Below are 23,382 nucleotides of genomic sequence, written 5' to 3'. Positions count from 1 at the left end.
CCCACTGGTATAGCAGACAGTAAGCCATGTATTTACTATGGTGTAGGTCACAGCCATCCGGTTGGCCGGTCTACGGCGTTTGCGTCAGCTCTTATGGCGCATGTGTCAGTGCACCGGCTCTCAGGCGCACGCGTCTGTGCGCCAGCGCTCACATCGATGTGCTGGCTTTCACGGCACATGCATCATCTTCTTCGGCGGCTCGAGCACTGTAGAATTTAGTGAGCACCCACCCAGTCATCGGCGCTCTGGGCGGCAATTAGGCGGCATATCAACACGTGCTCCGATTGGCTGGTGTCCTGGCTTAGCATCGACACCGCCGTTGATTTTGGTGCCCTGTCGCTCAGCAGACCGGTGAGTACATCAGCGGCTGCGAGCGCGCCCCTCCCCCATCTCTACTCTGAGCCAGACTGGTTAAAACGGGAGGGTGACCCATTACTGATGACACATTTTACTGATGACACGATAAAGATAGTAGTCAGCTGAAAGGAGGGGGATGCCCTGAGATTCTCATAAGGGCAGTGCCATGAAGAAAAGTTTCTTTTTTTTTTTTATCTTCTTTCTTCTTTATTGTTGTTACAGGCATGGATGTCTATGAATCCTTTCAGATTTGTGTTTATTATTATTTTTCAAAGAGAACTAGAGAGCTCCGCGTACTCTGCTGAGCGGAAAAATTAAGACTGAGTTACTTCAGGCAGAGCGAGCGATATACAAGATGGAGTTTCTAGCTGAAAGACAACCATATTTGGAGAGCTCCGCCACCTAGTGGCACGGAGGACATACCCAGACAGCATGGCTAATTCAGCTGCTTATCTTCAAGAAAAACAGAAGCCCTAACATTTTACTGATGACAGGAAGACTATTTATTTATGCGTTTTATATATAGTCGTTCCAAATCAGATCACAACGGTTTACAATATCGGTTGCTGGGTCAACATTCCCATTCTGTTTCAATGCTCATATTCTAGGTCGATATAATAGCATGTACATTTTCTAGCAAATATATTTCTAGGTTGTTTTTATACAAAATCTAGTTCATCTCAACAGTAAATGCGGATTCTGGGTAGAAACATCAACATTAATTGGGGTGCTTTGAAGTAGAATTATAGCCTAAGATTTCCATTACATTATCCTTCTCCAAACAAGCAGCCTCTTTCACATGATAATCTGCAACTCACCTGCTCACACTGCCACAAGGGACTAGCACAAAGCCTTTCTGCCATCTGCCTACCACAGAGACACTTCTGCTTGCTGACTCGAGGGCAAGGTCGGCAGTCTCCTAAAAGTGTAAAATATTACAATTATGGAACATTATTGTGGTGGCCTCATTTCTTTGCCAGGGAATTCTACCACAACTTTGTTATTTGTGACTCGGCTGACAACAGTTCTAAAATTATTAGGAAATCACATGCAGGGACTCAAAATTGAGAACACACAATTTAAGAACTAGGATTTCCCTTTGTCTGCATCCCAAGGCAAACTTAAACAGCTACATGTAGAAAAAAAAAAAGGAAACTCTCCAGCAAAGGCACATCCAATTTAAAATACAATGTAAGCAGCCTTCTGGATTGGTGTCAACTAAAGGACAGAAAATCTAGCAGCCAAATTACTTTTACATAACAGTTGCTACTAATTCAAGAACTACTGGACAATACATTACAGAATTGTGGAAAACACAAAATAAGGAGGAGGACACGTGAAAGAATATTACAGCTTCAGCTTAGAAAAGATGTCTGGTCAGGCAAAGCCTAGCCAGCCACACACTACTATTAAGCTGGTCCAGATCTCTTCTGGGTCTTTAAATTCCTCTGTGCTGCTCATTATTACAGAACCCCCCTAAACAAGCCATTTTATAACAAATCACATGGAGGTCCAGCAAGTCCCTAGACTCCACTGGTTACCAATAAAAAAGAGTCTGTGAAATTCAAAATTATGCTCTTTTGGTTTTAAAGGGATGGGGATCCAGAATATTTACAGTGTCGAATTAAAGATAATATATCAAGCTGCACCCTCTGTTCTTCTCAAGGGTGCTTTACTACAGATTCCCTCAAGGACGGAGATGTTTAGGATCTCCTTTCAAAAAGAGCTTTTATTTTTGTAGCTGTACCACAGTTGTGGAATTCTGCACCTCTAAACAGAGTAGAATCCAACTTTTTGACATTTAGGGAAAAAGGAAAAGCAATAACGTGTCTTTTTCCATGTGAGCGAGTTGGAGGGGGGCAGTTTTTTCTGGGGGCGGGGTAATTTTTCTTAAGGCTGCTGAGTGTGTGAGGATTGGTTAGATTGGGTAATGAGACAATTCTTGGGGGGTAAATAAGAGCCTGCAGTTCCTTTGATAACAGTTGGGGTTTGAGGGCTTACTTGTTATTCTCTATGTTTTACACTGAAGACTATTTTATTTGTAATGTAGTTCACCAGCTTGGGTAATTATATTCTGATAAAGTGACATATAAATAATCAATGAAATGAATAAGTTATTTATAAGCTAAGGTCAGCCTCATATTCCCAAAACAGTTTACCAGGGTAAAAGATGCCCTGAAAGAGAACCAAAATCTGAGAAAATGCTTTTCTATGAGCCTGTTACAAGTCAGCCATAATTAAATCCCACTCAATGAATCGTGGTCACATGCAAAACCTTAACAACTGGTGCTATTGCTCATGAGTTTCAAACATGTACTAAGTCAAGTTTCTTTTATATATGTGCTACTATGAGCCCAATATTTGTACATATATTATTGTTTGAACTGGCTTAAACAGATATGGACACCAAAGAAAGGCGGGAGAAACACATCAAGAAGCATAATCAGCCATGCAGTCCTTTTGATGCAATAAAACCTTTTTCATTTTACGTCGTGTTTGTGGATGATCCTTAAATTGAATATTTACAGACAAACGAACATGGACCATATGAAGAAATCTGACCCAACCTCCCCCCACTCTTGCTGGCTCAAAGACCATATTCCAGCCTTCTATACAAGCTGGCAGAGGAAATTCTCACTGCCTGAATTAAAACCGAAGCAACAACTGTGCTAAAGCAGGGAAGTTCCCTAAACAGGTGTCAGAATGAAAAACCCAATACCTTCAAAACCATCACTAGCAAATCCCATTTCCTACACTTGCAAGAAGTGTTGGCAGGTTTCAAACACTGGTTAGTTTTCTAGTTTTAAATGTTATTTTGGGGGGGGGGGGGGGTAGGGGAGTAGTATTTTAAACTGTACATTCCCTTTTTCAAGTTGGCTCAAAGCCAATCACAAATCAGTCATAAGTTATACAATATACATTATAAACAATTGCAGTCAACTTCAAATAATATCAAAATACAGTCACCAGAAAATACATTACACAAAATAACCATGAAAATAATGTAGAAATACTCACAACTCAATACTACCCAAACTGGACCCTGCAGTACTACTTTTATATTACTGAAGTATTTCAGCAGTTAAAGACTAAATTACACATCATTCTATGCCTCGATTAGGAAGTCACATTATGGAAAGAAAAGTCCAAAGAAATAAAACTCTAAAGGAAACAGGTACAACCCCACTCACATAATACATAAGCAAGTCATACTACTTGGGGGGGAGAAACGGAAGGAAAAAGAAATACAATCAACTAAAGGTTAAAAAAATAATTAATCAACAATGTGAACCTCCAAACCCATCCTAGAATAGGGAAAAAAAATTACTTTTTAAAAGAACAGTTTTTTCTAATAATGATTCAGCATCTTTTGTCTACATCAAGAAGCTGAGAACGAGGCTCTACCTGGGTGACAAGGATTTTCACACTTGTGCTGTTCACACAGTAGCTTTCGTCCACAGTTCTGCTGGCAGGACCATTCTTTGGCACTGCATCTTCGTGGCATTGGCTTTGCCTTCTTACAGTGACAGGTGGTTGTGACCATCTTTGGGCAAGGAGGGCAAGGACCTAGGTGGTAATCACAGAGAGGAAAAAAAAAGATCTTGCAGTAACATATTACACTGGGAAAGAATGCTTGCAATGCTCTTCATCATGACAACATGAGACTGATATAAGGCTATATACATACACACACACACAAATCTTATATTGGGCTTCTGGGGTCATACAATTATGTCCAGACAAAGTAGCCTTAGATTTAGCTTTCAGAGAAACAAAGACCTTTCAAAAAGCATCCAAAGGCTAGTTACAGTACCACCACTGGGAAATCTTCAGTTACCAATTTAGATACATTTTATTCAGCTAAACCCGAAAACAGTTTACAATATATAGCCATATCTGTTCACATATGAAGAGGCTGATGTAATAATCTGCGCTAAAGCACATACTTGCGTGTCTGCATGCATTTTTCCTGCACCAGTCTTACAAGTCTATGTAGTAACGTGCTCAGCACGGGAAAAACATGGGCATAAACCTATTTAAAAATCCACACATGGTTTCGCATGTGTGCAAGCAAATGACACGCAAAGGAGACAATTAACTATTCCCGGGCTATGCAAGGAGCCACACATCAGTTAGTGGGTTTTTGTACACAGGTTGTTTAGCGTCTGGGTCAGGGCTTAAGTTAAAGGGCAGGTCTGGAGGCCGGTTTCCTCGATTGCTGGCATTAGTGTGGCTGTGAGTCCGTGCAGCTCTGGGATAATCATGGATTACCCTCACTTTTTCTGGATGCCATGCTACATGTTGTGGGTCGGCTGAAAAAATCTCCGCTGCATTTCCCATGCTTACCAGTGTCTGCCTGTATAGCTGCCATGCAGGAGACAGAACTTGAAGGGTTAGACACTGCTCTACCCACTTTCAGTCCCGCTCCTGTACCAACTTCTTCACTGTTTTATGAAAGGGAAAGGCCTTCTCTCCGCGATTCGCAGGTTTCTGCGCAATTTATTACATAGGGCCTTGAGCACGCATATGTGCGCGTGGTTTCGTGCATGTTTTATTTTAGCGCGGATTTTCTGCACGCATCTCATTTGCATACCCATCCTTTAGGGCATCCTGCAAAGGCGCTTGCTTATACCGCACGCACTAAAAAAAAAAGAAAAGATAACACGCAGACAACTAGTGCCGACTTCATAGCGGGTCTTATTACATCGGCTCCCTATGTCAGCAATACTAGCTAGAATCTAGCTACTGGATTATTCACAGCGACAAGTTAACTTCCTTGGGTCTCTTGCTGCCTCTGTTTCTTATTTCTGCGCCTTGTCTTTTACTCCTACTCCTATATTATTCTTCTTTTTTTTTTTTTTTAATTTTAATAAAAGAAATATTTTATTTATTCCCTTTTATGGTTGCACCCTGTCTTCCTTATGTTCACTCTTCATTTATTCAAGCTATGATCCTAACTGAAGTCTCAGTGATCCTTGAAGATCCAGCAGAGCATCTAGCTCCCTGATTTATTTCCGCTCAGTGGTGGGTGTGGCTAATTAGGAGGGGCTTTCAGTATCTTCAGATACTCCCATCTCTTCAGGGATGATGTAGAAAACAATAAGGAGGCTTGATTAGGTTGCTTTCTCTATCCATTGGATCATCTGGAAAATCTGAACACAAAAAATTCCAAAGTGCAACTGCTATAAAAGGTGCAGCATTTCTACCTACCAGGAGAGAGGTTTTGGCTATTTTAAAACATTGCTACTGTGAATTTATAGCACGACAGCTTTAGAGAAAAACTTTTATAAACATCAAATAAAGGACACAGAAAAGAATTGGCATTTTGTCTTTCTAGTCCTGTTGGGCTTCTTCATTCCCTACAGAATCGGCCCATTGCTCTGTTAAAAGTATGCTCGGCCGTGCGCACTGTTTAAGACGTGTTTGGCCACGTGTTTGAGGGGCATCTATTACCCCTTATTATGTAAGGGATTTAGCGTCTCAAAAATGCGCGGCCAAACCTCCTGAAAACTAATAGCACTCATCACATGACAACGTATATTGATGAGACCATTAGTCAGCCACCCGGGTTTCAGAAAGTAAAATGTGTGGCCTGCCCAAAATGTAAATAAATAAATAAAATAAGTGCCGGCCGGTCCATTTAGAAGAACGGATGCTCAATTTTACCGGCGTCCATTTTCCTAACCAATCTGTCAGCGGGTTCGGAAAAACCGATGCTCGTAAAATTGTGTGCGTAATCATCCCTAGTGCCTCCTTTTAGCGCGGCCCCTCATTTAAAAACAGGATTGCGCGCCCAGGAGAGGTGACCGTGTGCATGTTGGGAGAGTGGGTGCTCAACACAGAGCGCCTGTTCTCCCACGATCCTTTCTGAACCGGGCTGCAAATGTGTGGGGAAAAGGGAGGCTGCTATATAAAATGGTACTGCAAAGTTTAAACATTAAGACTTTACTAAGGGTAGCATCTCCAAATGGGTTCATTTTGCACATACTATGACAAGAATGAACCTCTCTTGTAAGACAGGGTATGCAGTATATGATCTAAATCTCTCAAATTTACAGCTAGTGCTTATCTTAATACTTGCACTGTGCCAAAGAGAGCTTCACTGAAATTCAAAGGGTACATACATACAAGCAACATATATTGAGATGTGCTTAGTTCTTTTTAATTATTAATGTATCAGTCTACCAGGTCAAGCTTGCCTTTAAACATGAATAATTTATTTATTTTTAATTTTTATATACCGATGTTCCTGTAACTAGTGTATAAAACATATATATAGCCAAACTACATGTACTAGTCCTGTGCTGATGACATCAAACTACTGATTACACTCAACACAAAACAAAGACACTGATCACCAACCTCAACAATGCCTGGACAAAGAAAAAAGCTGACTATGCCAAAGCAAATTCAGCCTAAACTCAAAAAGCACAAAGATGCTATGAATCAGGAAATACGAACCCAGTCACCCTCACCCAAAAGTGACCATGTATGGAAGTCCTATGCCTGAGGCCTGGGCTTCATTTTGGACCCCCAACTATCCACCAAACCCAGAATCCAAGATGTGACCAAAACAGCTTTCTTCTACCTCTACAAGCTCCATCATCTCCACCCTTCTTGGATGAAACTGCCTTTGTATCTACTGTTTGTAAGGCACTGTAATCTCCCCACCTGCAACTCACTCTACGTCAGAATCCTCACACTCTTAACCACTGCCTACAACTCATAGAAAATGCTGCAGCCTTCCTGACAACAAATGTAAACACATTTGAACATAGCACCTACCCTAAAAACTAGGGTTCCCAACATTCTACTACATCAAATTCACATTCCTAACCCTGGCTTACAAAACCCTCAAAAACTTAGCACATACCACCTCAATGGATCCCTAACCCCATACATATCCACTCACCCCCTATACTTGCTGGCCCAGGCTCACCTAGTAATGATATCCCTCAAAACAATGTGCTTCATCGACACAATGAAAAGAACCTTAGCAGGATCAGTCACAACTCCTTGGAACTCTCTACCACCTTACGATAGACTTGCCTCGTACCTACTGTCCTTCAGAAGACTGGTGAAAATCTGGCTTTTTGAGGCAGCTTTAGGTGCTAACCAGAGACATGAAGCTTGCCAAAAAACTTTGAACATAACCTTTACCCCACTGCACAATACTAACCCACTCAAACTATCCATCTTTTTGAATAAAGGAACCCCATATTTAACCTAATGAAACCTTTAATTAATCCTATTTAACCACTGCGCTGTTTTGTTTTACACTGTACTGCCCCCACTGTTCTACCTCGAACTACTGCCTAACACTGTATATAAGGGCTCTAGTCATAACATATCTACATTGTAGCCCTGTTAAGCTAGCAAGTGTAAACGAACGCATTGCACCATATATCAGGTCTATCTGTAACACACTTTGAACTCCCCGGGTGGCAAAGCATGTCATAAACAAACTAGACTTATGTTGCCATACTAGTATACAATTACCTGGGTGGCAGAGCAGCAAGCATTTATGTCCACATGAAGGTTGAAATGCTTTCTCACAAACTTGGCCACAAGAGTGAGGTACAAGCCATGGATCCAATGGTGGATCTTCCACTTTCCCACAGTAGCAGTAATACCTATTAGGTGTCTCAGATCGTTTGTACTCATGACGACATTTAGGACTAAAATAAAAAAGGGAAAAGAAAAACATTTAAAGCTCACTATTTAAACAAATAATCCAAAGAGTGAGTGGATTTAATCTTCAAAGAATATAATGAAACCAAATCATCCCTGTGCAAGAATACCTCTATTGAAACAGCATTCTGGTGCTTTTCATTTCTGGCCACAACCCCAGGATCTAATCTATATCCGTACTCCAGGGTAACACACATAGAAGCAATGTTGTCATATCATTAACATACATCTCCCCTGCCTTCCCGACCCATCCTACCATACAAGCTCAATTTGCTGTCGTATTTTGACCTCCGTAATGAATTGTCGCAGCAGGTGTGTCATGCTGGCTCATTCAACAAGGTCACTGCTAGGTTGCGTTTCAGGGCAGTGCAGTAAGAAACCAGTCAGAGATTGATGAGCAACAAACAGAAGTGAAGCATTAGCTGAATATACTGAGAACTGAAGAGTTTTCTAATAAGCGTAAAGGGAGGTCAACATCCTGAGGTTCTGAAGCTCTTTTCGAAGATGTCTCATCTTTGCATTTGTATCCCGCCTTTTCAATTCCATTGGGACCACTCAAAGCGGGTTATAATATAGATTCATTAATAAATTATATACCATGCCACAGATAGCAATAATGTAGCTACCATCTTCACTTGTTGACATGAAGGATACCCCAACCCCTCTGTTCTGCTTATTTTTGTTAACTTCTCCAACCTAGCATAAGCATCAAAATCAGGAGACTGGCATATAGGGATTAAAGTAGAAATTTACACAAGCATGTTATGCCATGAACCTTCACATGAGATAAATGCCAACCCATGCCTGAATGGTCATCAAGCTGCCCAGTAAATTTAGGAAAGGTAGCAAAATCAGTGAAAAAGGGGGCAATTAAAAGCTCAATGGCCACATTTCCACAAAATTCCTGATCCGTACAAAACAGGCACTAATTTGGAGGTGTTCACCACCCTGCATTCTCCCTCTCTCATGTTGTCAGTTTAAAGGATATTGTACAATATTCAGGAAAATGTATTTACAATATTTATGGGCTGCCTACTGCACACCTCTGCATAAATGTTTTGCACTTTTTTTTTTTTTATAAAATTTCATAGAAAAAAGGCTCCTGTTAATGAGCCAGGGAAGACAAGTGCAAGCTGAATACCAAGGCATAGAGAAAAACAGCTAAAAAGGAAGAGATTTATCAAAGTTTGGTATTTTCAAGGAGAACATTATGCAATATTGGAACAGGCATTCGATAAATGCTAAGTGTAAACTTAAATCTCCTGAACTCGAGTGGGTCTACATTTTGTGGATTTGTGTGTCTTTGAACCCATCCAGTTCCCGACTCCTGCTTGGATAAACCTAAACAAAGCCTCCCCAAGCAAAGCACATAACAGTCACCCTTAAAAGAGGAACTATAGTTGACAGCTACCAAGCTCATTCATGTACTGTAAAGAAAAAAAAAAAAACCAGCATCTTCTACTTCCAGCTACATTTCAATTAAGCACTTGGTAAACAAAAAACCCACTCCAAACCATGGAGGGGCAGGTAACAACTATTTTAAATACATACATTTCTATGGAAACAAACAAAAAAAAAAAGCCCTCCTCAACTCACACATAGATGACATCATCCGATGGAGCCCAGCATGGGAAACTTTGACTGGCACATTGAGCATGCCCAGTATGCCACTATCCATGCACGGTCCCTCTTCAGTCTAGTAGCATAGAATTACGAAAAAATAAAATAACAAAACCCAACTCCGCAGGGTGGTGGGCAGGTTTCATGAGGACTAATATCTTGCTGTCCTAGGAGAACAGGTGTTACAGGTAAGCAAATCTGCTTTTTCCTAGGACAAGCAGAGATGGCTGAGGGGGAATACGATAGATGTCTTTAAGATCATGAGAGGTCTTGAACGAGTAGATGTGAATCGATTATTTACACTTTCGAATAATAGAAGGACTAGGGGGCATTCCATGAAGTTAGCAAGTAGCACATTTAAGACTAATCGTAGAAAATTCTTTTTCACTCAACTCACAATAAAGCTCTGGAATTTGTTGCCAGAGGATGTGGTTAGTGCAGTTAGTGTAGCTGGGTTAAAAAAAAAAAAGATTTGGATGGGTTCTTGGAGGAGAAGTCCATTAACGGCTATTAATCAAATTTACTTAGGGAATAGCCACTGCTATTAATTGTATCAGTTAACAACTATGAAACCTCATTCCCTTGTATTCAAGAGATCATTAACAGCCAGCCATCAAGGGAACACCTCGATGTGTGGTGATGTGCGGGTGCTATGTTTGAGGCAGCCACTTTGTGATTGTCTCTCTTTTTAGCTCCCGTGTTTATTCTTGAAATGCTAAAAAGAGAGACAATCACAAAGTGGCTGCCTCAAACATAGCACCCGCACATCACCACACATCGAGGTGTTCCCTTGATGGCTGGCTGATAATGATTAATTGCATGAGTAGCAGGGGATCTTCTTAGTGTTTGGGTAATTGCCTGGTTCTTGTGGCCTGGTTTGGCCTCTGTTGGAAACAGGATGCTGGGCTTGATGGACCCTTGGTCTGACCCAGCATGGCAATTTCTTATGTTCTTAAGCAGGATGGTAGTCCTCAAACATGGGTAAATTCCTAGATTAGGCTGTTCCTGAATGCAAGCCAGACCAAACCACACGCAACCAGGTACTAACAGGCACAACAGAGCTGCTATTTGAAACAGAGGAAGACAGCCTGAACTCAAAAAAGGGGCCCTAGGCCGAAAGACTTGGGTTCTACAGCTGGAAGAGATTCTAGAGGATCTCCAGTTCGTTGATGCTCCTAAGAAAATGGTAGCTGTTCCTGTGCATGACATTTTCAAGGAGCTACTCCTTAGAATTTGGAAACACATCTATGTGCCTCCGGTAAACAGGAAGGCAGATACGGTCTACCTAGTGCAGCCATTGGGTCAAAATACATTCTCAAGCGGCGTCAGGTGCCTGAAGATTTGCGGGCACACTCTGTGTTCTCAGGCAGCCTTGTGGGTGGAGGCTCAGTTGGTTTCGCTGCAGGAAATTTGTAGAGTGGCGACTTGGAAGTCACTGTATACATTTGCAAGGCACTATCATCTGGATGTGGGGGATCCGGCAAGTGTGTCTTATGAGTGGGATTCTCCATGTCCCACCCTAAGTAGGGAGCTTTGCTACATCCCAGGAGTCTGGATTGATCCAGGTACATACAGAGAAAGGAAAATTGATTCTTACCTGCTAATTTTCATTCCTATAGTTCCATGGATCAGTCCAGAACCCGCCCAATCTGTGCAGGTGGAGAGTCATCCGTTCAGCTGAGGTTTATTGGTAGAGAATGCAGTTTTTTTCATGGTATGGAATACAGCCTTGTTGAAAAAGGTTTTTGTAAATTTGTTGTTTTTTACAGTTTTTTTGTGCTTGGGTAAAGGTCAATACTGAGGAACTGCAGATAGGCACCATTGATTATGTAGCAATGTCAGTAAAATTCTGTCTCCATCTGCTAGCAGGTATGCATAAACCCAGGAGTCTGGACTGATCCGGGTATGTACAGGGAAAATGAAAATAGGAAGGCACCTGCTAAGGCATGGTACTTTTTTCTATTTTCACAAAAACATTCTTTACAAGTATTGTAATTTTTCTGCCACCTCTCCTGTACCTTGTAATCCTGTTCCAGACCTTCCAAAAGTGTAACTCCTGCTGCTGCCATCACCACTGCTTCCTCCCCCCCCCCCCCCCACCCCACCAGATCTTGGCTTCAGCAGCAATCCTCAAGGTACAATGAGCACAAAGCTGAAGCCAACACTCACAGGCCCCCATCCTCTTAGTTTCCATGCAAGGGGCAAAGCCTGTAAGCGCTTTGAGGATTTCCACTGGATCCCATCTCTTTGAAATTTGCTTCGGGTGGGGGGGGGGGGGGGGGGTGTGAGGTAGAAAAGGACAGCATGCCACCAGCCCCAAATTAGTACTAGGGGCGGCAGCGGCTATATCTATCCGTGTTCTTATTACAGCTATCAAAGTTTTTTTTTCATAGGCCTAGAACAGAAATATCACCCCACATTACACTTTGATAAATTAGGTCTTATTCTAAAAAATTAACTTACCATGGCCATGGGTAATCTTTCTTTCCAAAATCATCATCTGTCAGTGGAGAGGAGATGAGGAATATGCTGTCCTTAGCCCACTTTTGGATACATGGGATGTGAAATATGCAAAAACATCCAGAGCAGCTCCAGACCTGTCAGAAAGCAGAGACTAATTAATATTATATCACGTGTCTTACTTGGTCATGCTCTACTGATTAAATACAAAAGAACCAATTATTTAAGGGACCTCTCGCTAAATCACTTCTGGGCCAGCCAAGTGATTTAGCGAGAGTACTATAAGTGGCCATGCTGATTGCCTGGGTATAACACCTAGAAGCCCAGCTCAGGGTCCATGGTCTGTGGCTTCTGCTTGAGAACTATTGTTGTAATGGGAGGCAATATAAAAATAGGGGAGTAGGGAAAAAAAAATAAAGCTACTTCTGTGAACAAAAAATCTTTGCATTTTGTGATGTTTTGCTCTGCAAAGTTGAAGAATCCCTGTCTCTAAATGCTTGTCCCTCTCGACGCAGCCGGGTTTGGCGAAACACGGGTCCATGTCGGGGGACCCTTCTTAAATTCTGTGCTTGTCTAAGCAATGGAGCTGCCGATGTAAAAATAAAAAGAAACCTTTGATGAAAAGAATTTGAAGTTGAGGGGACTTATTGAATTACCTGCACTGCCCTCTGTTTGGTGGTGTAATTCTTTCAGAGGCCAACATCATTTGACAATTCCTTCCATGTGATATTTGAAAGTCAAATGGCTTTTATTATTATTAAGAAAGGAAAATTGGTTCTTATCTGCTAATTTTCGTTCCTGTAATACCACAGATCAGTCCAGACAAGTGGGTTTTGATCCCTACCAGCAGATGGAGGCAGAGAACAAAAGCTTTGAGGCACTGCTACATAACGAGAGTGCCACCTGCAGTCCCTCAGTATTGACCTGTACCCAAGCCAAAAAATAAATAGCATTCCCCTTTACCAAGGCGAACCAAAAACCCCAGGGTTGGAGCCCCCTGAACTGGAGACCAACATAACTGCAGTATCAAAACAGACTGTCATCCGCTTAATTCAACAAACAGTTTAATTGGTAAGAAACTCTTCAATATACAGCAGATAATACCAGGAAAATCAGTCTTTCGGCAGTAATTCCAGGGCGGGTCTCTGGACTTATCTGTGGTATTACAAGAACGAAAATTAGCAGGTAAGAACCAAATTTTCCTTTCCTGAACATACCCAGCAGTCCAGACAAGCAAGATGTACCAAAAACAACCCTATACTGGGTGGGAACCCAAAAGACCTGGGTCTCAACACACTTTTCCAAAAGTCATATCTTCTTGCATCCAAACATCCCATCAGTAACGTTTTGCAAAAGTAAGAAGCGAGGACCATACCATGGTCCTACAGATCCCCTGGGGAGACACCAACTGACAATCCGCCCAAGAGACTGCCTGTGCTCTAGTCGAATGCTCCTTTAGACCCATCGGAATGGCATGACCCTTACAAATATAGGCCGAACAAATAGCCTCTTTCAACCAACAAGCCAAAGTAGCTTTAGAAGTTCTCTCTCTTTTCTTCGCTCGACCAAATACAAAAAGATGGTCCAATCGCCAAAAGGAATTAGTGACCTTCCAATAACACAACAAACAGCCACGCACATCCAGAAGATGGAGATCTCTACCTTCCGAAGAATCTCTAGACCATTCCGGGAAACCCGGTAATTCAACTGTCTGATTCCCATGGAAGGCAGAAACCATTTTTGGCAAAAAGGAAGGCACCATATGCAAGGACACCCTGTCATTAGTAATAAACAAAAAAGGATCAGGACAAGATAGAGCCTGATGCTCCGAAATCCTCCTGGCTGAGCAAATCACAACCAGTAAAATCGAATTCAACATAATGTCTTTCAAAGAAGCTCGACCTAAAGGCTCAAAGGGTGCCTCACAGAGAACCCGCAAGACTAAGTTGAGATTCCAGTCTGGACACACCTTCCAAAATGGAGGTCGCACATGCTTAACCCCCTTCAGGAATCGGATGACATCAGGATGAGAGGCCAAAGACTTGCGCTGCACCTTGCCCCTGAGACAACCCAAGGCAGAAACCTGGACATGGAGCAAACTATAGGCAAAACCCTTGGACAAGCCCTGCTGAAGAAAGGACAAAATATGTGGTACCGTCGCTGACAGAGGATCCAGGCACTGCTGTAGGCACCAGGCCTCAAAAACCTTACAAACTCTGACATACGCCATGGAAGTAGAAGGCCATCTAGCCTGGAGAAGGGTAGAATTTACTAATTGGAGAAAATTATTTCACTCTATGCACAATTAAGCTCTGAAATTTGTTGCCAGAGGATGTTGTTAGTGCAGTTAGTGTAGCTGGGTTCAAAAAAAGTTTGGATAAGTTCTTGGAGGAGACATCCATTAACTGCTATTAATCAAGGTGACCTAGGGAATGGCCTTTGCTATTACTGGCATCAGTAGCATGGGATCTTCTTAGTGTTTGGGTACTTGCCAGGTTCTTGTGGCCTGGTTTGGCCTCTGTTGGAAACAGGATGCTGGGCTTGATGGACCCTTGGTCTGACCCAGCATGGCAATTTCTTATGTTCTTATGGTTCTGAATATCCCTTCATGCGCAAGCGCAGCCTCTCAAAAGCAATCCTCCCAATCCGAAAATATGGGTCCCTGCTGAAGCAATCCCAGCAGATGAGCCAGCTGAAGAGGCTCGTCCACCGCCAGATATACCAGATCCGCCTTATGGATGACACAGCCACTCCAGCGCCAGTAGCACTAGTGTCTCTGGATGCACTTCTACACACCGTAACACTCGACCTATGAGTGGCCATGGAGGAAACACATACAGAAGGATCCCCATTGGCCACAGGCACACTAAAGCATCTAGTCCTACCAAACTGACTTTCATTCTACTACCGAAGAATCTTGTTTTTGCACTGGCCCGCATCACCATGAGGTCCAGCTGAGGAACACCCCTACTGGCACAAATGTGATCCAGGCTTCAGGGAACAGCTCCCACTCCCCAGGATCCAGTTGTTATCTGCTTAGGAAATCCGCCTGCACATTGTCTACCCCCGCTAGGTAGGAGGCCGCAATTCCCTTGAGATGATGCTCCACCCACACAAACAGTAGCCGAGTTTCCAGAGGCACAATGGGACTCTCCGTTCCTCCTTGATGATTGATGTACGCCACCGTTGTCGCATTGTCTGAAAACACTCAAACCATTCGACCCTGTACCAGAGGCAGAAACACTTCTAAAGCCCTGCACATTACCCTGGTGTCTCCAGACGATTGATGGAGCAGGCCATCTCTGCCACTGACCAAAGCCCCTGGACAGACAGATCCAAGCACACTGCTCGCGAATCCTTAAAGCTGGCATCTGTGGTCACCACCACCCAATCCGGAGCCTCCAGGTCCAGCTCCCTTTCCAGGTTGCTCTTCGACAGCCACCACGAAAGACTGGACCTGGACTCCAATAGAAGACGCAACTGTAGATAATACTGCTCAGACATTAGATTCCACCTGGACCACAGCCCCTTTAGCAATGGATGCATGTGAACAAAGGCCCACGGAACTAGATTCAATGTCAAAGCCATGGAGTTCAGCACCTGTAAGTAATCCCAGACCCTTGGCACTGGTAGACGCAACAGCCATGTCACCTGCACTTGCAACTTCGACAATCTGTCAGATACACTTTGCCCTTCTGGGTATCAAAATGGGCCCCTAGATATTCCGATGAATGAGACAGAACCAGGTGACTCTTTGCCACATTGATCACCCAAACCAGAGAACTGAGGGTGTTCATCACTCTTTGCATGGATTAACCGCACTCCTCCTCAGTCTTCACCAGGAAAAGCCAGTTGTCCAGATAGGGATGGACCAGAATCCCATCTCATCTCAAGGCCACCACAATCACCTTTGTGAAGGCTCGGGAAGCCATGGCCAACCCAAATGGAAGAGCCCAAAACTGGAAGTACTGACCCAATACCTTGAATTGCAGAAATTTCTGATGGTCCTTTCGAATGGGAATATGGAGATAAGCTTCGGATAGATCCAAAGACACCAGAAATTCTCGTTTGTGGACCACTGCAATCATCGCACGCAGCATCTCCATCTGGAAACGCAGCACCCGCAAGTTACATTTACCTTTTGCAAATCCAAGATAGGATGAAAGGTGCTCTCCTTTTTTTGGTACCAGAAAATAGATGGAGTACCTCCCCCGCCCCTGCTCGCTCAGCAGCACTGGAATTATAGTCTCTAAGCTTATCAACCTTTGCAGAGTCCCCTCTACCGCTTCCCATTTGATTGGAGAAGAGCAGTGGGACTCCAGAAAGGCTTCCCTGAGCAGACGTGAAAATTCTAAGGCGTAACCATCTCTTACAACTTCCAGAACCCACTGGTCCGAGGTAATCTTGGCCCACTTCTCGTAAAAATGGGACAACCTGCCCCCTACTGCCTCTAGCATGGAGTGGGCGAGCCTGGCTTCATTGGGAGGACTTGCTCCAGCTGGTCCCCTGACCGGACCTGCTGGAACCCCGAAATGTCTGCTGATTGAAGCCCAAGGTTGAAGTCCCTCTACGGACCAAAACCACCTTGACTCCCGAAAACAGGATTGAGGTGGAAAGACCTTATTGCCCTTCTTATCCTCTGATAGCCTAATTCCCTTGGATTCCCCCAGGGACTACTTCAACTGATTCAGCTCCACCCCAAAAAGCAGCTTCCCCTTAAAACAGTGGTCCCCAACCCTGTCCTGGGGGCCCACCAGCCAGTCGGGTTTTCAGGAAATCCACAATCAATATGCATGAGAGAAAAATTAGCTTCACCCCCAATTCTTCCAATACTTGAGGAATAAGGACCAAAAGCACCTCCTTCTTCAAACGGACCACCTGAGAGTCATCCCCTTCGGTCCCGGTCCCTTCAACAAGTTCCAGATCATCCTTGCTCACATCCGGATGCGGGGTCTGACCCCATCCAGATCCACTCCCTGCGAAGGACGCAGCATCCTCCTGCATCTCTTCCAAGTCATCCAAATCCATGGGGTCATTGGGGGAGTGGCCAAGATGGCGTTTGTGAGAGACTGTGTGTGAAGCTCCGGCAGCGTTGTTTTTTGTTCCCTTTTTTGATATTGTTCGCTGTTGGTTTTCAAAAGATGCCTCATACAAAACGTAAAGGCCGGGTAAGAGAGGGAGCCCCGACCCCTACCAGACCCGCGCTGATCCAAACAACGCTGACAGGCTTCCAACCTCAGATGGAGGTAATAACCCTGGAGTGTCCCACTGAGCAGTTAGGTGGAGAGCAAGCACCGCTGCTCCTGGGAGATACCACCCTAAGTCCCGGGGCTCCTACAATCCCCAATCCACCAGGTGACGCTAAGACCGCTGTGGACTTTGGCTCAAGACAAGGACGGATGGCGTCGCTGAATTGAGCCCTATCGGGGAAGCTGCAGCTAGAGAAATTGCGCCATCAAAGAGATCGGGAGGCCCTTTCATCTCCTCCCCACCAGTGGAGGGTGATTTCGGCTTAGACTGAGCTGCAACCAGCGAAATGGAAGCTGAGTTAGCAGTGAAGATTTCTCAGCCTCAAAGATCTCCAGAAGCTCGAGGTATTTCTCTATCACAAGTTATAAATATAACGCCTTTCTTACTGAATGAAAAACCCAAAGTCGTTACTATGGTGTTAATCCTTTTGCGTCTACATTAATGCATTATGTAGACGCAAAAGGATTTGTTAACTTTGTCTTCAAATATAAAAGAAATGCAAACAATTTTATATAATTTAACCCCAGAAATAAACAGAGTTAATCTGATGAAAGTGGATGAAGAAATAAATCAGATAAAGCAAGTACAGTTCTCTATAATTCAAGGAGAATCTCTGTTGGGGAAAAAGGTGGAAAATATAGAGAACTCTTAGGTATAATAACTTAAGAATATTGAATTTTCTTAAGTGTAAAATGTCTTCCCCGAAAGAACAATTAAAGAATTATTTTCAAGAAATCTTATCACTATCATCGGATATGCTACCAAAGATATTGAAGGCATACTTCTTACCGAAGAAGAAAGAAGAACAAGTAAATGGAAATTTATTATAAGAGGGAGCATCATTAAATGTTACTGAGTTAGAGACTTCTTATAGATCTCAAATAGAAATGCGAGGAACTTTACTGGTGAAATTTCAGTCATCGGAAGATAGAGATGATATATTAAAACTATATTTGAGTAGATATATTTTTTCGGACCCTCAACAGCTGCGTCTATACCTGGACTCACATTCTTAATGTCTTCATGTGGACCTAGGGCATGAAAGGAAAAGTAAATTGTTGTACTAGATGAAACTGCCAATTCCTAAAAAAATTTTTTTCTTATGAACCGCTTTTATATGGTTCTCCATTTATTCTTATAAATAAAAATATGTCTATCCTTTGATATGTAGAGTCGGAAGTAATATTACTCCTGTAATATTTGACTTAATTTAATTTAACTTTCTGCATTATTTAGATTGGATATATATATATTAATCCGACTGTATTTCTTGTTATTTTTGTTTTGTTTTTCTTAAATGTTGTTGTCATTATATGATAATGAAAATTCAATAAAAAAACAAAATTTAAAAAAAAAACTATATTTGAGTAAAAGATCTTGTTTATATCTAGGGGAAAAGTTATGGGCATACCCTGACATCTCTAAAAAGAGACCCATATAAGACGTAAAAAATTTCTAGTGCTTGCAAACCAGGCTAGAACCTTTGGGATTCAGATAAACATTAGAATTCCTTGTAAATGTATAATGAAAGTGAATGGTGTTAAGATTTGTTTATTATGAACCTGAACAGTTAGAGAAATACTTAGAGAACCGCAGGAGTCACGAGAGAGTAATATCTCTCCATTCTGAACATTTATTTATTTAGAAACTTTTCTATACCGTCGTTTATTGATGCACCATCACAACGGTTTACATTTAGGCACGAAATAGGTTTGGTTTGGTATCTAAGTTATCCATAGTGTGCCAATATTTACGGTTACATAGTTCAGTAATATACTCTAAATGAGAAGTGTGTTGGAGATACTGTTTATATGATTCCTGGGGTAATCATATGTGAAAACTGTTTTAATCTAATATTTACTTATGATTAAAATAAAAATAACATTCTGCTTTTTATAGGTGACTTTCAGCTGTATGTATTTGTTATTTATTTATTTATTTTTATATACCGATCTTCTTGCATTGGATACAAATCAAACCGGTTTACAGTGAAACAATAAAACTTGCCTAAGAGCATTACATAGAACATTTAACATAGAACATTACATAGATTTTCCATAATCTCTATTTTTCTGCTGTTCGCCAATTCGCCTTGAATTAGTCCTGCTTGGACTTTTTCCATCTGGCTGACCCGATTTTCAAGGCCCTGCAGTTTCGCAGTATGTACTGATAACATTGGGTTTATCTGTACCACACGATTCTGTGTGTCCAGTAACGTATTTAAATTTACAATTGACGGTGGATTGTAAATCCATCAAAACAGACCATACATTATCCAGCATTATTGTTGGTGTCTGATGTTCGCTCGAGGCAGCCATTTCACTCACTGTTCCTTGCAGATGGCGTTCCTGCCTCAATATTGGTACCGCCACCCGGCCATCCTGCTCCTCAGGTGTAGAGATTAGTGGATTATTTCCCAACATATCACCATTTCCACTAGCCTTTGGTCTCGCTTCTTTCTCCTTAAGATTCCCCCCGATGGGGTCAGTCAGCTCCAACTTCTCCATGTCAGTTCACCTCACCCAAATCCAGGGTCAAAGTGAAATGAGGCGGCAGGGGCATCACGGGAGCTCCGGGGCTTAGCGAGATGTGGAGGTCCTGCGGCGTCGGCATTTGCTCCATCCTGACGCAGACACTTCTCCCGGAGGTATGGCACTTCATCTATTGGCGTTTCATTTTTAAATGTTTTAATTATTGGATATTCTATTAGATAGTTTTGTTGAAATATTTATTAGTATGGTCTTACTATAACAATGTTTTATACTTCTTTATGTTTTCTGCAAATGTTTGAAAAGAAGGGGGCATACCCCCCGGAGTATTCAGTCCTATTCTGTCAAAAAGTTGGCAAACCTATCCTCCTCCTTATTCAGCGACCTCGCTGTGAAATGCTTTTTTTGAATAGCCAAGTTTTAAGCTCTTTTTGAAGAGTTTTAGTTCTTTCATTAATCTAAGCTCAAGCGGTAGTGTGTTCCATAATAATGGTCCTGCCAAGGATAGCGCTCTCTCTCTAACTTGAGTTAGTTTTGCTGTTTTGACTGATGGAATGGTTAGTAGTGCTTTTTTGGCTGATCTGAGATTTCTTTGAGGGACATGTAATCGTAGAGCAGTGTTTAGCCAGTCAGCATTTTCGTCATTTATTAGTTTATGAACTGTGCAAAGTGTTTTGAATTGGACTCTCTGTTCTATTGGGAGCCAGTGTCAATCTGCAAGTGTTTGGGTGATGTGATCTCTTTTTCCAGTTAGTATTCTTGCAGCTGAGTTCTGTAGTATTTGTAGTGGCCTGATTGTGGTGTATGGTAAACCTAGGAAAAGTGTGTTACAGTAGTCCGTGCTAGCAAATATTAGCGCTTGTAGTACTGTGCGAAAGTGATCTTGAGTTAATAAGGGTTTTAGTCTTCTAAGGATCATTAGTTTGGCATAGCCTTCTCTTACTTTTACTAAGCCTATTGCAGATATCATTAATTGCTCTTTGGCCCAAGGGCAGGTGCCTGACCAACTAAAACTTGCTATACTTAAACCAAACCCAACCTTTCAACTACGGACCCAGCTAACTTCCGCCCCATAGCGAACTTGCCTGTCATCGCCAAAATTATGGAAAAAATAGTAAACAAACAACTGTCTGAATACTTGGAGGACAACAATTTTCTCTACACATCTCAGTTTGGCTTCCGCAAAACTCTAAACACAGAATCCCTCCTATCTTCCCTTTCGGACACCATCCTCCTTAACCTGGAAAGAATACAACCTATCTCCTAGCGCTTCTCGATTTATCTGCGGCCTTTGACACTGTGAAACATACAATCTTATTAGAGCGTCTGGCAGACATAGGTGTTAAGGGAGTTGCGCTCAGCTGGTTCAAATCCTTCCTCGACAACAGATTCTTCAAGGTGAGGATCAACAACAAAGAATCACACCCAATCAGATCCAACCTGGGAGTCCCCCAAGGCTCATCCCTTTCACCCACCCTCTTCAACGTCTATCTTCTCCCTCTCTGCCAGTTACTCACTAATCTTAATCTAACCCACTACCTTTACGCGGACGACATCCAGATCCTTCTCCCAATCACAGACTCTCTTCAAAAAACATGGTCCCACTGGAATAGCTGTCTCCAAGCAATCAACCGCCTTCTCACCAGCCTTAACCTCGTCCTCAATACCAATAAGACGGAGATTCTCATCATCTCGCTGGATGAAAACAAAGTGCTCCTCAACTCCCCAAGCTCCTCCCAATTTGCCAAAACAACTATCAATCACTCATCATCCATTAGAGACTTAGGGGTTCTGCTTGATAACCAACTAAACCTAAAAAAATGTGTACAAAACTCCACAAAAGAATGCTTTTTCAAACTACAAGTTCTTAAACTGAAACCTCTCCTTCACTTCCGAGACTTCCGGCTGGTGCTTCAATCCATCATCCTATCGAAAGTTGATTACTGCAACTCCCTCCTCCTCGGTCTTCCTGCAATCGCTATTAAACCCTTGCAGATGGTTCAGAATGCCGCCGCCAGGATTCTCACCAGCTCAAACAAAAGAGAGCACATCACTCCCATCCTTCAGAAACTCCACTGGTTACCCAAATTCAGGATTCTTTTCAAAGTCCTCATGATGATCCACAAAGATATTCACAACATCTCCCCCCTCAAGCTAAGCATCCAGCTACGTCCACACACATCGGACAGACCCATCAGAAGAGTCTACAAAGGCACTCTCTATGCCCCCCCCCTGTAAAAACATCCTTAAGGAAGCGTGCCTTATCCACAGCGGGTCCCACCCTCTGGATTACTCTTCCGCCTGATTACCGACAAGAACTCTGCCTTCAGACATTAAAAAAAAAATTTTAAACCTGGCTCTTCAGCCAAGCCTTCAATGGAGATTTAAGCTCCTTCTGAAGCCGCCTCCCAGTCTAGGTTATGTCGCACTCTCAAATTAATCCTCCCAGCCCTTGTCAGGGGCCCCCTCTTTCAAACCTAGCATGCTCATCTGCCCACATCAGGTTCCTGCCCCCTTATAGTTTGTCCCCTTATGGCACCCCAGTCCTGTTCGACTCTAACCCACTATCCTACCTGCTCAAGTTATCCGGTATTTATCCTGTTACTCAGCAGATATCATTTCACAGCCCAATGCTCTCCCTTAACTAGCCCCTCAAGCTGTGAGCCCTCTACCTAAACGCAACAGCTCCTTAGTCTTCCGGGTTCATTTCTTGATTGTAACAGAATAATAATTTTTAACTGCTCTGAAGTTATTTATTTCTATTCTGAAAATATTTATCTACTCAATTTTAATTGTTGATTTAATTTATATGGAACTTATTTCATCTACTTGACTTAATTGTTCCTTGTTTTAAATTGCAATTGTAACTTTTCCTTGTATCGCCACCAAGCGACTGTTCTGTGTTTAATGTAAACCGGTGTGATCTGTATTCTATACAGGAACGCCGGTATAGAAGAAATCAAAATAAATAAATAATAACATCTTCTTCGAATTGTAGGAAAATGTGTATACTCCCTGAATCTCTCAATTTTGGTTTAAATTTGTGCATGAATCCTTGCTTATAAATGGAACTCCTCCCCACTACTGTTTGGTAATAGTGAGTCTAGATTACTTTGTTGTAGTGTAATTCATAGAATATATGTTTCCTTGGATAACATATTTAATGTTATAATATGTACTCCTGAATTATGATTATTGTCTGAATTTTGTCAAATCTGAGATATGCAAAATAAAAAATGGAAAAAAAAAATACATGGGGGTCACCCTCCGCACAAGCGCCACACAACCCCAGTTGCCTGGGCACATGCCCAGAACCTCCCACAGAAGCCAACCTAGGTCTTTTTGGACAGCCCTGTCTTCTCTCTCTGGATCTCTCCTCTCCTGCATTCTTCCTAGCCAGGAAAGCCTCGTGCAAAGCCTCAATGCAAAGCCAGCATAGCACTTTGCTTCAACGGCAGGGGAGCAAGACTGATACTTCACATATTTAAAAATGCTTATGATCTGGTTGGAGTGT

The 23,382-nt window shown here is 42.4% G+C and overlaps 1 protein-coding gene across 2 annotated transcripts in view; it reads right to left on the bottom strand.

Moving 5' to 3' along the window:
- The window catches only part of NFXL1 (nuclear transcription factor, X-box binding like 1), a 273,886-nt gene that overhangs the window by 217,989 nt on the left and 32,515 nt on the right, over nucleotides 1-23,382 (bottom strand). For both annotated transcript variants that reach the window (XM_029588216.1, XM_029588206.1), the window contains exons 5-8: nucleotides 12,133-12,266; nucleotides 7,858-8,036; nucleotides 3,763-3,924; nucleotides 1,176-1,276 (exon numbers count right to left, since the gene is read on the bottom strand). In XM_029588216.1, coding sequence (XP_029444076.1) covers nucleotides 1,176-1,276; nucleotides 3,763-3,924; nucleotides 7,858-8,036; nucleotides 12,133-12,266 — 576 coding nt within the window. The remainder of the gene's footprint in view (nucleotides 1-1,175; nucleotides 1,277-3,762; nucleotides 3,925-7,857; nucleotides 8,037-12,132; nucleotides 12,267-23,382) is intronic.

The sequence above is a fragment of the Rhinatrema bivittatum genome, chromosome 1 (genome assembly GCF_901001135.1).
Source record: "Rhinatrema bivittatum chromosome 1, aRhiBiv1.1, whole genome shotgun sequence".
NCBI lineage: Eukaryota > Metazoa > Chordata > Amphibia > Gymnophiona > Rhinatrematidae > Rhinatrema > Rhinatrema bivittatum.
This window is presented reverse-complemented; position numbering and strand designations above follow the sequence as displayed.